The sequence below is a fragment of the Achroia grisella genome, unplaced genomic scaffold (assembly GCF_030625045.1).
Source record: "Achroia grisella isolate CSIRO2021 unplaced genomic scaffold, CSIRO_AGI_Agris_v1 utg782, whole genome shotgun sequence".
Taxonomy (NCBI): domain Eukaryota; kingdom Metazoa; phylum Arthropoda; class Insecta; order Lepidoptera; family Pyralidae; genus Achroia; species Achroia grisella.
In genome coordinates, this window is record NW_026713022.1 from 1,864,473 (window position 1) to 1,878,309 (window position 13,837).

The 13,837-nt window shown below is 32.4% G+C and overlaps 1 protein-coding gene across 1 annotated transcript; it reads left to right on the plus strand.

Annotated features, from left to right (window-relative positions):
- Window positions 1-87: 87 nt before the first annotated feature.
- LOC131851392 (uncharacterized) lies at window positions 88-12,487 on the plus strand. Its single transcript, XM_059201887.1, has 9 exons — window positions 88-2,804; window positions 2,892-3,053; window positions 3,330-3,548; window positions 5,014-5,168; window positions 6,148-6,370; window positions 7,715-7,895; window positions 8,325-8,431; window positions 8,807-8,923; window positions 9,663-12,487. Exons 1-9 carry the CDS (start codon window positions 228-230, stop codon window positions 9,768-9,770), a joined length of 3,849 nt encoding a protein of 1,282 aa, XP_059057870.1. The 5' UTR covers window positions 88-227; the 3' UTR covers window positions 9,771-12,487.
- Window positions 12,488-13,837: the final 1,350 nt, after the last annotated feature.

Here is a 13,837-nt window from a genome sequence, read left to right on the forward strand (position 1 = left end):
TGATAAAATGACATCATAGCCAGTATGAATGTCAAAATCATTTGACTGACAGTCACTAAAACAAGTCAACATGGCTGCTATGTCGTCTTCTTATAGTGTCGTATTTTATGTGATTATTAAAATTATTACAAATATAAGTCGAAATGGACATAATATTTAGTTAATGCGAAATATTGATATTAGTAGTAATAAAGTAATTGTATTGTGTTAAAATCAAAGAAAACGCCATGTCTTTAGACAAGGCTACAGAACTAAAAAGCAATGAGATCGATAAAATCAAACGTCGTCATAAAACTGACGACACTGTTGTTGCAACAGCGACAATAAACGGCGGTGAAGATACAGTGCAATACACGAAGATGGATAACGATAGTTCGGGAAAACCTACAGAATTATGCTTGCAGGCCAACACTCATTTAATATCTAGCACAACCAGCAGTTTGGCCGACACTCCGGGAGATAGTGGCGTTTTATGTTTAGATAGTGAAGCATCGGAGGGAACAAGCCAGGCTCTTATGTCGCACAGTCTAATTGGCGCTGAAGAACTAGCATGTGATAGTCAGTATGATGCACTACCATCATGTTCACAAGATATGATAAAAAGCACTTCTAGTAGTGTCATGACGCGTAGTGACATAGACAACCAAAACATTGGAATTACCGATGACATAGTCCCTGAACTACTTGTAGAAACACATATAAAATCAAATGCATATGAAAATTTGCCTGATGTTGTGTTGAAAGCTTTAGAAAGGGAGAAAGTCAGCACTGAGGAAATAAGGAAGCCTGCATTAAGGACCAGTGAACCTAAAAAGTCTTTGTCTGAGGATATTGTCTATAGACGCCGATGTAGAAAAAAGTCCCAAAGTGGACCAAGCTCTCAGAAAAAAAGAGTCTCATTCCATGAAGATATACTGAATAATACAAAAACAGATAATATTCATATAGAACGGGGCTTTGTTTCATATGGACCTGATAGTGCATACTGTGATAGATTTAAGCAAAAAAACTATGCTATGACAGATAGATTTTCATGGTGTGCATCTGGAGATCAAACACCAAAGTATGCTGCAGATGTTGCTCAACAAACAATGTCAGACATTCTTACTTATGGAAATTCTAAAAATGATAGGAGTGGTATATTTGAATACTGTCAGGATTATGATCAAGATAACCAGGATAATATGGATAAAGACAACAATAATGATACAAGATCAAATGCTAAATTATATGGATGTGACTCAAACAGTTCAGATTCAAATTTTAGCTGTGATTCTGAAACATCGTCAAGTGACTCTTCTTCTTCTCATTCAAATTCAAACAAAACTGAGACATCCCCATTACACAGGAAATGTGATAAAGCTCAAAAATCATATTCTTGTGATGGCTTTGAGAATAATGGTCATGTAGCTTTTATGAGAAAAACATATTTTTCTGAGGCTGATATTGATCAGACACATGATCGCATGCAAATACCTCTTGAGGTATCTCAAAGCCCTAATACTGTTAAATCTGTGTTAAAAAAGAAACGCTACATTACGACAAATGTTGTAGAAGAAAGGAAGAAAAACAATAAAGTTTTGAAGTTGTTAGATGCAAATAACTTAATAGACTCATTAAAGAATTTTTACAAAAATTTTGACTTCAAGTTTACCCCAGAGAAAGGTTTGGCTGAAACTAGTCTGGAACTTAACAATGTTGTTGAGGCATTACCAAGTGATGTTAATCAGAACAAAAAGCTTCTAAAAAGTTTAGATTCTGGATTTCAATTTGATGATGAAGATGACTTTGTAGAAATAAATCTGAATGGACAGGCAGTTTTAACCGATAAACCTAAAGAAGTGGCAGCTGCATCCAAGAATTCGGTAGCAGGTGATAAAACTCCAAATGAAGGATCTCCCCGTCACAAACTAACACTAAATATGAAAAATCAACTAGATAAAAAGTCCATAAACAAAGATGATGCATTCCCAGCATTGAATAAGTATGTTGTTAATTGTGAGAGCACTGTTTATGAACACAAAGGGGTATCCTACAGTTATGTGCATGACACTTTCCAAACAGCATTTGATGCCCCCAAAGAAACCTTTGTACCCATACCAGAATCTACACCAGTTAAAGAATTAGTCACAAGTACCAGTAAATCAGACCTTAGCCAAAAACTTATAGATGTTGAGACATCAAGCAAATCATCGACTCCGAAGCGACAATTCAACAAAAATGTCCAAGATGAGACAGAACAGAAAAATGGCATTTCAAAGCACTTATCTTCACCTAAAAAGCAGAATGTTAACAGATATAGTCGAAAGTCTGCATCCACATTACAAAAAGTTAATGATGAATCTCCACCAGTTAATAGTGACAACTGTTCAAACACTGATAACTCAACACTAAAAGGAGCTGATGATTTTAATGATGATTTCTTTGATAGTCCAGCTAACCAAAAGCTACAAACAAACAAATCTGCTTTATTAAACAGATATCTTAAGAATGTATGTCAAAGAAAAGATCTTGAACTGAAAATAAGAAATAATAAGTTCTTTCAATTCAAACTTCGAATGGAGAGAGAGTTTCCTAGTATCATATTTCCTTTTAAAAATGTGTCTGATACATTCCACTTATCTGCTGAGAGAATGTCACGTTTAATAGACAAAGAGGTTATTGAAAACAAAAGGTTATCAGTGAGGCTTCTGACTGCAGATGAGCCATCATATTTTGATAGCTTTGAGGATAATGTAGCAATTGAGTGCAATGAGAAACTCAGATTACAGATATTTTCGTATCCTATGGAAACTTTGAACAGGGTAAAATTATTTTTTTCTACAAAAATACTACAGATTAAAAAAAAGACAAGTAGATAATTCACTGGTCTAATACTTATTCTTTTTCAGATGATGAAAGTACAGTCTCCATATAATATGGAGGATGGTTCATGGGTACCCTTACTTGTTTTCATTACTGACTATGCACTGTATGTTGCCAGTGTAAAAAATGGAGGCACTGAGTATGAAATGCTATGCAGACTACCACATAATGAACTGGATGCTATTGCTGTGAGTTAAATTTTCTATATATTTTGCTGACAGTATATGATTTTTTTTAAATTGTGTTCTTCATATCTAATGGCCTTTTAGGTCTAGTGGTTTAGCACCCCACCTGATTGTTGTAGGTTCGATTCCTGGCATGGTACAAATATTTATATACATATGTATGATTGTTTGTATTGATCTGAGTGTTATCAGTTGTCTAGTAACCATAACACAAGCTCTATTTAGCTTGGGAAAAGGTGGCGATGTGTAAATTGTTCTGACAGAAACTATTTTTTCCAGGTGGGTCCAGAAGCTCAATACATTCAAGTTATAGATATAGCTGGTAACATAGCATGTTCAGTTGTAACTGGCGAGTCTTTTCTCGGCGCTAGGCTTGCTTCCTCATTAGAGTGGAGCGCGCGTACATCTCCACTTCGTATTTCCCGACCGCCCGCCATGTTGCCACTGACCTACCGTCAACTAACAGCCTCTGTTACAAGACAACGACATGAAAAACGCGTAAGTATAAAGTAGTTGTATTCAAACTAAAGAAAAGTTCCTATCTAAAGTAGTATGTATATCTATTTTATTTTCAATATGTTTGTAAAATGAGTTATTAGTGAGCTATGTTAGAATATATTGACAATCATGAACTAACAATCAGTAAAACATATTTCATAGATATGTTTTTGTAATTACACAATTAACATCTGATGTGCTCTATATCTGGAGTTAAATCCTGATGAAGGTCATTCCTATTAATTCAACAGGTTGATTATAGAAATACATAGACTTTCCCAGTGCACAATATATCTCCATAGGAAAAAAGATCAGTTCAGATTAATTTCTAAAAAATAAAGTACATATAAATATATTATGTATTTGTTTATTATTGCTATAAGATAATAACAATCTCAATGTTAATTATACTGAAAAGTTTGTTGACATTTTCAAACAGATATTTTATACAGATAAGTTATTTTTATTTAACATTTATATTATGTATTCCTAAGTATAATTATATATATCAATAACAATTTCATTTCTTTATAACTTTACATTATTATAGTAACAAACAAATGTGACAATGAGTTACTAACGTGATCTTTTTTCTGTCATACGTTTCATACATAGACAGTAGTCAGTAGACAAATTAATGCGCTAACACTCTCGCCTTCTTGACCCTAATTTGTTTTTACTTTCATTTGTAAGACGTAGAATGTTAATTACTAATATAATAATATTCATAAAAACTTTCTTCTAAGAATTTCTGTTATTCTACAATTAGACTTATTGTGTATATAATTTTATTGTAGGACAAACATTTATTCTTGCTTATAATATTCACGCTACAGAACTAATTTGACAATAAGTAGCGATGGCTTTGTATAATTAACGAGAAAAAAACTTATATGTAATGAATAGGGTTTTAGTTATATTAAATAATACCAATATAGATTTTGTACAATATTACATTGTACAAAATCTATATTGGTATTATTTAATATGGGTACCATTTAATTTATACCATTTTAATTATCTTTTTCTCACCTGTAATATCATCAAACAGTTTGCTTAGTAAGTATAATAATTCGGTTTTATAAAGAGATATGGGGGAAACGGCATGTCGCTACACGTTTGTGACGCCTATAGCAACGCTTGAGAGGTACTACGGAAGCCACATTAAGAAATAATTGCCCATTGTGGCGTTTATGTATATGACCAAAATATTGTCAATCGAGGGAAAGGGAATTGTTAGTAATATGGACTAAGAACCCTATTGCTGACAATGTATCATATCAGGTTGACCTCCGCGGTTCCTCCTGAAAATATTCGTAGTAAATTGCCATTTGTCAAGATGGGCTAACTGACCTGAGTTCATGCTCATTTTATCATCCTCCACTGCTGCCCCGCCAGCATAAATGACAATTACCATTAGGTAGACCGTTGCCAATCCCGTTACCTAATAATAAATATTTTTCAGATGCCTCGAATATTATTTTATGGGCGCGCTTGCTCAGGCGACGCTGGCGATAGACTAATCGAAGCACCGGGTGCTTTCGCACCTCCTCTCGAGGGATATCTCATGTGTAGAACAGATAAGAGCCGGAGATTTGAACCTTGCTACTTTTTATTAAGGTATATTTTTACATCAGTCTTAAAAATTAGGAAATTAAATATGTAGGTATACTAAAAAACAAGTGGATTGATATCAACAGATTAATGATTCAGTAAATAAGCCTCGGCAAATTATTTTCAGGTATTTTTACTTCTCTGATATTGTATCACATATTCTACTATACGTACTTATATCCCAAAACAAGAACACGAATAAAAAATGAAAGCAACATATATATGTATAATATGAATAATTCAATTCAGTATAAGATTTAAAAACTTAAGGCTGTTACACACTGGCAACCATTTGGAAAAATACGTATTATCCGCCGATGGTATCCGCTTATGTTCCGTTAGCCCTCGACGACTGTGTTGAGTGCTGTTGCAATTTGAAATACTGCCATGAGCAGTGTCAACGTTACTGTGCTGTATGTCTGTAGAAACCCTAATGTTATTATAGTTTTTTATAATTATGCGAAACCGCGAAAGTTAGACAACGATACTACAATCTACATTTTAGAATTAAAATATAATTACTACGTAGTAGTATTATGAGTCATTATCAGTATATTGTTATGATGTAAGTCAATTTGTTCCATATTCACAACTTAATGACATAAATCGGGAGTTATGTATTATAGTAGTAGTAGTACTGTTTCACCATAACTGAATGAATTGACCTACATTGTAATATATAGAATGTAGTCTGGAGTTTGCTCTATACAGAATTTATCACATTTGTTACTAGTTTTTGGAAATAAATATATTGTCTTAACTAATTATGGACCGACTTTAGCGACGTTTTTAGGATCAGAGGTCCCATTTGTTCTTAGCTTTGTAAATATAATTGTCCTATGTTAATTTTATCATCGTTCTAGACGATTTTGGCAAATAAAATCAGAGCCAGAAAAAATCTAAATTCTATCCCTGGGTCAAAAGCTGGGTACCCATAATCCTTTTAGATTTTTTTTCTTTAATTACATTAATATTTCTTTTATAGAGCTGGCGTTTTGCACTGGGGTCCACATTGCTCCGACGGTACCACGCCGCTCCCCAACAATATAGCACTCCGCTCCGTGATTGGAGTACGTCGTCATCTGGACTCCTCTCGTCGACCACATTGTTTTGAGATAGCGCTGGACAATACGAGATTGACGCTCGCCGCTCCTGACGACCCCACTGCTTCGTCATGGCTGCAGTCACTGCTTTTACATGCCGCTCAGGTAATTATATTAAACCCAGGACAATGAACACTGCGCCATCTAGACCCAGAACTAAACTTGACTGTGGTTACTAAATAATTAATAGATACTTCATTATATATATATTTTTTGCAGTTTTAGCTGTTTAGCAGACTGCCTTATTCTTATACTATTATTGCTCCAATGGTTTAATTCCTCGTACGATACGAAGATTTCTATTCATAAGTATGATTGTTTGTATCTATCTAAGTGTTTGAACCGTATGAATGGTATGTATGTATTTACAAAATATATATAACTATGTGTATAATATATATATATATATAACACCCATTACACATGCCCTGCTTCTCTTGGCACTGTGTGAATTGTCCTGAGATATTCCATTGTAACATACATTGTAAATAACACGGAGACCAATAAAATTAACATACTCATGAATAGTAATGTTTGTATCATGCGCGAATCAAATCAGCGAACATTGGAAGTAAGGCAGTGTGCCAAACCGCTAGACCACCGAGGCTGTGGACTCATACATCAAACATTTTCAACTTAGACAAAGAAAAACTTGGAAGCACAATGATAATTTTGCTTCCAATTTTTTCTTTGTTGCGTTGCTACATATGTAGGTGTATGTGCATGCTTAGGAAATAAGTATCATACTTTGTTTATCTATGAGCGACTTTACTACACTAATATTGTATTTAATGTATTCATGTACTTAAAAACACGTATGTAAAACTTTAGCTACTTCATTTGTTAGTAGAGCGATGTTATGGCCCTGTTTTTTTTCTGCAATACGTCAACAGTATAAATTATAAAAAATGTATACAGTTATACCAACATAAATACATATTGATGATCCATACTTAATATTAGAAATGCGAAAATGTGTCTGTCAGTTTGATACATTTCACAATGAAACCGCTGGATGCACCCTGCACAAATTTGACGTGAATAATATTGTATGATGATGATCATGGATATAGGCTATCTTTTAACACAAAAATCATGATATCAGGTTATACTAGATAATGACATAATACATTTAGTGTATTGGCGTATAAGCATAAAATATATTGAATTCTGTCCGCAAAATAATAATATGTATTTTATTAGGTTCAAGTTTACTTTGTATATTAGAATAGAATAGAAACAAGTAATCTACCCTTTATTCAGAAATCTGTCTCATTACTAGTAGAACGAGCAAGAAAGTTACTCTTTTGAATAATTGTTGTTCTTCAGCTGATAACAGAGGTCTATAATGATAATTGGTCATTGAACTACATATTAATAATTTAATGAATATTTACAAATCAATTGTTAAGATAAATTATTGATAATATTTTTTATTCATAATTATAGGCACTTGAAGAAAAGGATGGAGCTAAGAAGATGGACTCTTTTGTTGGAGGTCCACCACCGGCCTGTACAGTCCTAGTGACTCCGCATGAGGTTATTAGTCTTCGAGACACTCTTGATATGGCATTTGTTGATGGAGCGGCTGGTTACCTTAAGGAGAGAGGGTCAGAAGCGTTACTAAAAGGTTGGTAATGAAAGGATAAATTCGATTATTTTTTAACTTTAAACCATTTTGGTGTAAAAACTGTAATTTTGTATGTAAGAACAGAGGTCAATTACCTAATTACTAATGTTAAAAGCAAATCTTCCCCGCTCATTAATGATTTTTGTATATTTACGAGCTATTCTGATAGAGTTACCTGCTCGAGACCATACATTTTCCAAGAACATGATTATTTTAAAAATAATTACTTAGCGATGTTTCAATGTCTATGTGCTGATAGTCAGTCAAGCTTTATCTATGTCATTAGAATTCTAAACAAGCAGGCCCTGATGGTATGCCGTAACCGTCGACTATTTACAAGAGCAACACTAGAGACACAATGATTTAACGATTTTATAAGTATCGTATGTCATAATTATAAGTAATTTATAATCATCTTTATTGTTACAGAGTATATAGAAGAAATGAGAACAGATGTTGAAATATTAGCATGCGGTTCCATTAAAAATCTTACTGCATTCAAAATACCGGACACTGACGAAAACTGGTGCTGTCTAGTAAGTATTTTCGTATGATTTAAAAGGAGTTCTAAAATTATAGAAGTACCAACTGTATCCTCGAGGGTACCCAAGTGAATCCAGGTAAAAACTATCTGATTGGTTCAACTAGAATATGATGAGATAGCTCTCCAAATTTCATTCCAAAGGTTGTGACAAATGAACATCCTCACAATTATTTACAAATTAGTGTGACATGCCATGACGTTTACCCAGGATAATTCACACTGTGCAATGTAGCCAGAAGCTAAGCAGAGCTTGTGTTATTAGTGTAAAAACTGATAGAAATTTATAAATAAATAAATACTTGAACCCGCGGCGATTGGTTTCACGGGGTTCCAAATCGGGTAATAACGATCCTCTCTTTTTCCGCAGGAGTGGAGCGTTTGTGAGGCGCGCGAGCGCGGTGCCGGATTAGCTCTCTTGTTAGCCAGCGGAGCGGAACTAGAGAAGTTCATCGCCGCCGTCGAGCTCGCTTTTTGTGATCTCACGGTGGGTGGTGGTGGTGGTTACATTGATTCCTCTTATGACCACAGCTACAGGATACACATGACTAAACACAATTTTTTAATAAAGTATTTAATATAAAATATATAATTATAAACCACATTAGTATGTGGTTTGTCTTTAATGTTATCTGTCTGTCTATTCTCAATTTGACTACAGACTAACAATATACGAAGGAGTATATATGCATAAGCATGTCAAATATATTGTAGTGTATGTAATGTTTTTTTTATTGATATAATGTATTTCTTTTTTAATATTGGCATTAACTTAAAAATATTAGTATTCTGCACTTTTTAGGTAACTACTGCTTCAAAGTATTTTCTTCACTTATTAATTTGCAGATAATAATTTTATTGACAATATATAATACACATAGAAAACATCTTGACATCCATATACAAACAATCATAGGTACTCATGAATAGAAATGTTTTTATTGTGCGAAGAATCGAATTCGCGACCATCGGAAGTGACGCTGTGTGCTAAACCACTAGACTACCACGGCCGCCTAAATGACAGTGCCTAAGGTATATGCAGTTATGTCCATGTTTCTGTTTAGCTATACAATTATCGGTCGCACTATTTGTTATAAGGGACATCGTTCCAGTTGCTTAAAAAATATACACCACTTGATAAAGAAGCCCGAATTAAATTCAAAAGTATATTTTGTAACTAACAATTAAAGTAACTAACTAAACTAAAATTAATATTTTACGTACAGAGCGAACCATTCCCGCTGAGTGTGGTGGATGCAACTAAATCAGCGTGCAGCACAGCCAACTCCAAGTACGAAGCGGCCTGGTCACATATGTTGCCAGCGCAACAGTAAGCGTAAGAAATTTACTAGAAAATCACAACCGAGAGGTAAACATTACGTGAACGGGAGATATACCATGATAATATTATTTAAGAGTGGCCGATATTTCGAAGAATCCGTTCTCGGGACGACGTCAAAATTATATACCTTCAAACTCTTAAATAATATTACATAATGTGTACAATCGGAAACAACCGTAATCAAAAGTTTGAAACGGTGTTTTATCGAGAAGTATATGTCGCGTTACATCAAGAGATGTGACCTGTTATAGGAACACGTGTGAGTGTACAAGAACCTTGTAACATCAGCGATTTTGCGGTTGCGTCCGCGATGGGTTGTTGTATTGAAATTATAGATTGCTTTAATACTCCATCGCGGTATAGCGTGTTACTACGGTGGAGTGTGTCTGCCATCGCGTTGAGCTTCCGAAATACAAACATTTAGTTGATCATCGATGAAGATAAAGCTTTAAAATTACAATGTGCAACTACGCCGTATGCCTTTTTGATACTACCACCTACTGCCAATCTGAAGTTTGTTTTAATGCCAAATCATCTTGCCACAACGATATACATGAAATGTCGCCATATTGCCGGTGATTTAGAAGATACCACAGTGATGTGCTAAAGTCAAATATCATGTGATTATTTTGCTGTGTTTACTGACATATACTCATATATTATGTTCAAGTACATTACTTTTGATATTATAGGTACTTAATGTTGTGACTTATTGATATTCTAAATGTAATAAGTGATTCACTACAATTATTTAGGTATATTTTCACAATATATGTTGCTAAAAGAAAGATGAGTTAATAGTATTAGATGATTACTTGATTTAATACTAACAATATCGGCAGCATTTAATGGACGCTGCATTGGTTGACAAAATTAAACATATTGATCATGTTGTTAAAGGTTACACGTTAAGTAAGTATTAGATTTACATATATATCATGTTATAGATGGAGTCTATTTTGAGATTCATGAATACTTTACACATTCAATAATAATCAAGCTATACACATGTAGGTCACAATATTTACTGAACATGCAGCCATCACCTAAAAGAAATGGTAAACCAATATGTATATCGATACGTATCAATCCCTACCGCATGCGTGAGAGAGAATAAGATGCCGGATATCGCTTTCTCGTTCTCTTTTGTATGCTCAACAATTTGTTATCAATATATTCGTTTGCTATTTCTCTAGGTTACAAAAAATAGTGTTGCGTGATTTAATAACAAATGTTTATATAACCTCGATTAAAAATCATTAATATTTCTCGAACCTTGCAGCTGGTTTATTGATAGTGCGACGCGGTGTCATGGCACAACTTAGTTAAATTATACATTAATCAAAACAATAATTATGCTTCCTCACTTGTAGTTAATACCCGCGGAAGAACCGCAATGTATGTAATCTTAAATCTGTTAGATGTAGACTAGATATTTAATAGTATAATACTCAATCTTCGCTATATTTTGTCCTTATCATTGCTTAATATTGATGTAATGTAATGTAATATTATAAACATATACTGATTATGGTATTGATATACAATGAATGAATATTGTAATTTAATTATGAAATGAATTTTCCGATTTTTTTTTGTATAATTCGATATTTACGTGAATGAAATGGTACCAGAAAAAATATTTGTAGATTTTTTAAGATGATGTTTATTTAATCAAATTATATATATATTTGTATTGTCCTATTGTAGTACTGTAGTGCTCTTAAATCTTTCTTACATAGGGGAACAGTTACGGCGTGAGCTTATACGAAGGTGGCGCTATTCTGGAACTTGACGTGATATAAAAGATCCTTTTCTGTATTTTGTATCGGTTTCTGAAAATGCAATATTATAATTTGTCGATACTGAATTTACAATTCGAATAAGAAATAAAAAAGATCAAGACATCAAGTTTCATAGAATAAGGCTGAGTTGGAAAGAGAAAGAGTAGATTTTGTACATTAGAATTTGAAGATTTTTACATTACGAACCTTTTGTAGCTTTAATTTTGTTAAAGCTAATTTTAATGGTTTGGTTATTTTCAAAATTATCGATTTTTTAATGCAAATCAAATTTAATTGTCGGAGTCACATAATAATAATTTAAATGTGTAATATTTGCGCTTATATTTTCCAATGGTTGTCTCAATATGTAATTTAGCTATAACCAAATATATCAATATACGATATCGTTGCATATGTATTAGGTCGTGTAAGGGCCGTGTGATATTAATGTATATTAAGGGTAGATATTAATAGTACAGTGACCGTAACTAAGAAATATAATGAGTCGCTATTATAATTATTTTAATTTTATCATCAAATAATTTATGGCTGAGCATCATAAGGATATTCTTAGTGAACATCATTAATATTTGTTAACTGTATTTACACTTCAATGAAAGTCATTTCAATACAGCATTAATGACACAACTTCATTCAGTGATGTATGTTGTATTTATACAATTATAATTACATCGTTATGTTTCTTAGTTTCATCGTAATAGTTTAACACTAACATATTTCAACATTTCAGTGTTTATCATATAGTCATACGCTCATTTATACTTTTAAGTTTTTAAATAATATTTTTAGGTGTCTGTGGATTTGATTTCCAAACGGCCTATGCACTGAGAGCTGTAATAGCAATGTTAAGTTGTAATATGAAATGTAAATCAATCTTCAACAATGAGACCGTGTTTTGTAATGTTTACTTTTACTTGCAAAATATATGAATAGTTTTTAATTATTAATTTATATGAGGTAGAATCTCTTATTAGCTATATGGTCCCGTAAATCTATAGTAAATTTGGTTTCTCTGTTTATATTACTGTGCAATATAGCATTTGATGTGTGTGTAAAATAAAATTTGTACACGATTTATTTTATCTTTATTTTATATTACGAAACAGTAACAAAATTTAAAAATATGTGTTCACTGGAAATCTGTGCAAGTTGACCATAGCTCAGTGTGGTATTTGCCCATGGATCAAACAATTGTAAAGTGTTATTCAATGTATGTCTTTGATCCTGAATATTAACTCGGTCTCAAAGTGGTTCGTTGATTTTGCTTCGAGGCTTGCTGTGTTTGTGTTGGCGCGCCTTAAGCTTTATATATCTGTGATTTGTGTTGTTTACCATTAAGTTTGTTGTTAACGCATAATAATATTAGTCGATGTATTAGATTGTAACATTTCAAACTGTTATTTTCAGAGCATGTAGTAAATGCATATTATAAATGCTGTTTAAAAATGTACTTATTGCATGTACTCAGTATATAACTTACTAACAAAAGTTTAATACGTTTAATGCTCCTATATTGAAAAGAAATATTTTTTATTATTTTTGTTATACATAATTTATTAACATAATTTATATGTTTATACATAAATAATGCCCTTTGTTTTCATTGTGTATTGTTAGAAGCCCAATTTACATTCGACCATATTTTAGTGTAAATGGGAAATATTTTAGTATTATTAAAAAGGTGCGTGGCTGATTTTTTATTTTGTTTATGTTGTTGGTATGTTTGGGTACTATTGGTTTTCCAATAATAAACACCTTAAAAGCATTTTCAGTACATTTTTAAACATACAATTATAGAGATTTGAATTTATATTAACCATCACATTTTTAAATATATTTTTTTATTGCATAATTATTATGGGATTATTTTAATAGCAAATTATTTTTCTTTATTATATTTGAATGAATTACAATATTATATTATACTCGTATAATTTGTTGCGACAATATATTCTAATGTTTTTATCACTGGTAGCTAGCTATAAAGTATTAATAAGAACAATAATAATTATAATCTATTATCATGTTGTAAGTTGTAGAGGCTACCATTTTAAATGATTAATCTCATGATATTAGTAACAACTCCATCCAACTTTAGTCACATAATTCAAGAATATTATCAAATGTTTATGTTTCTTACAAAATAATTTTTCTTTTTCCGCGCTATTATTATTTTCTTAATATATTAGTATAGAAAAAAAATAATATTTTATATAACAACGCATATTTCTTCACTTAAGTAACAGAAGTATTA

Coding starts and splice junctions, on each gene's coding strand:
- LOC131851392 (XM_059201887.1), top strand. CDS start 228: ATGTCTTTAGACAAGGCTACAGAACTAAAAAGCAATGAGATCGATAAA. Junction 6,371..7,714: donor TGCTTTTACATGCCGCTCAG/GTAATTATATTA, acceptor TCATAATTATAG/GCACTTGAAGAAAAGGATGG. Junction 8,924..9,662: donor TCGCTTTTTGTGATCTCACG/GTGGGTGGTGGT, acceptor TTTTACGTACAG/AGCGAACCATTCCCGCTGAG.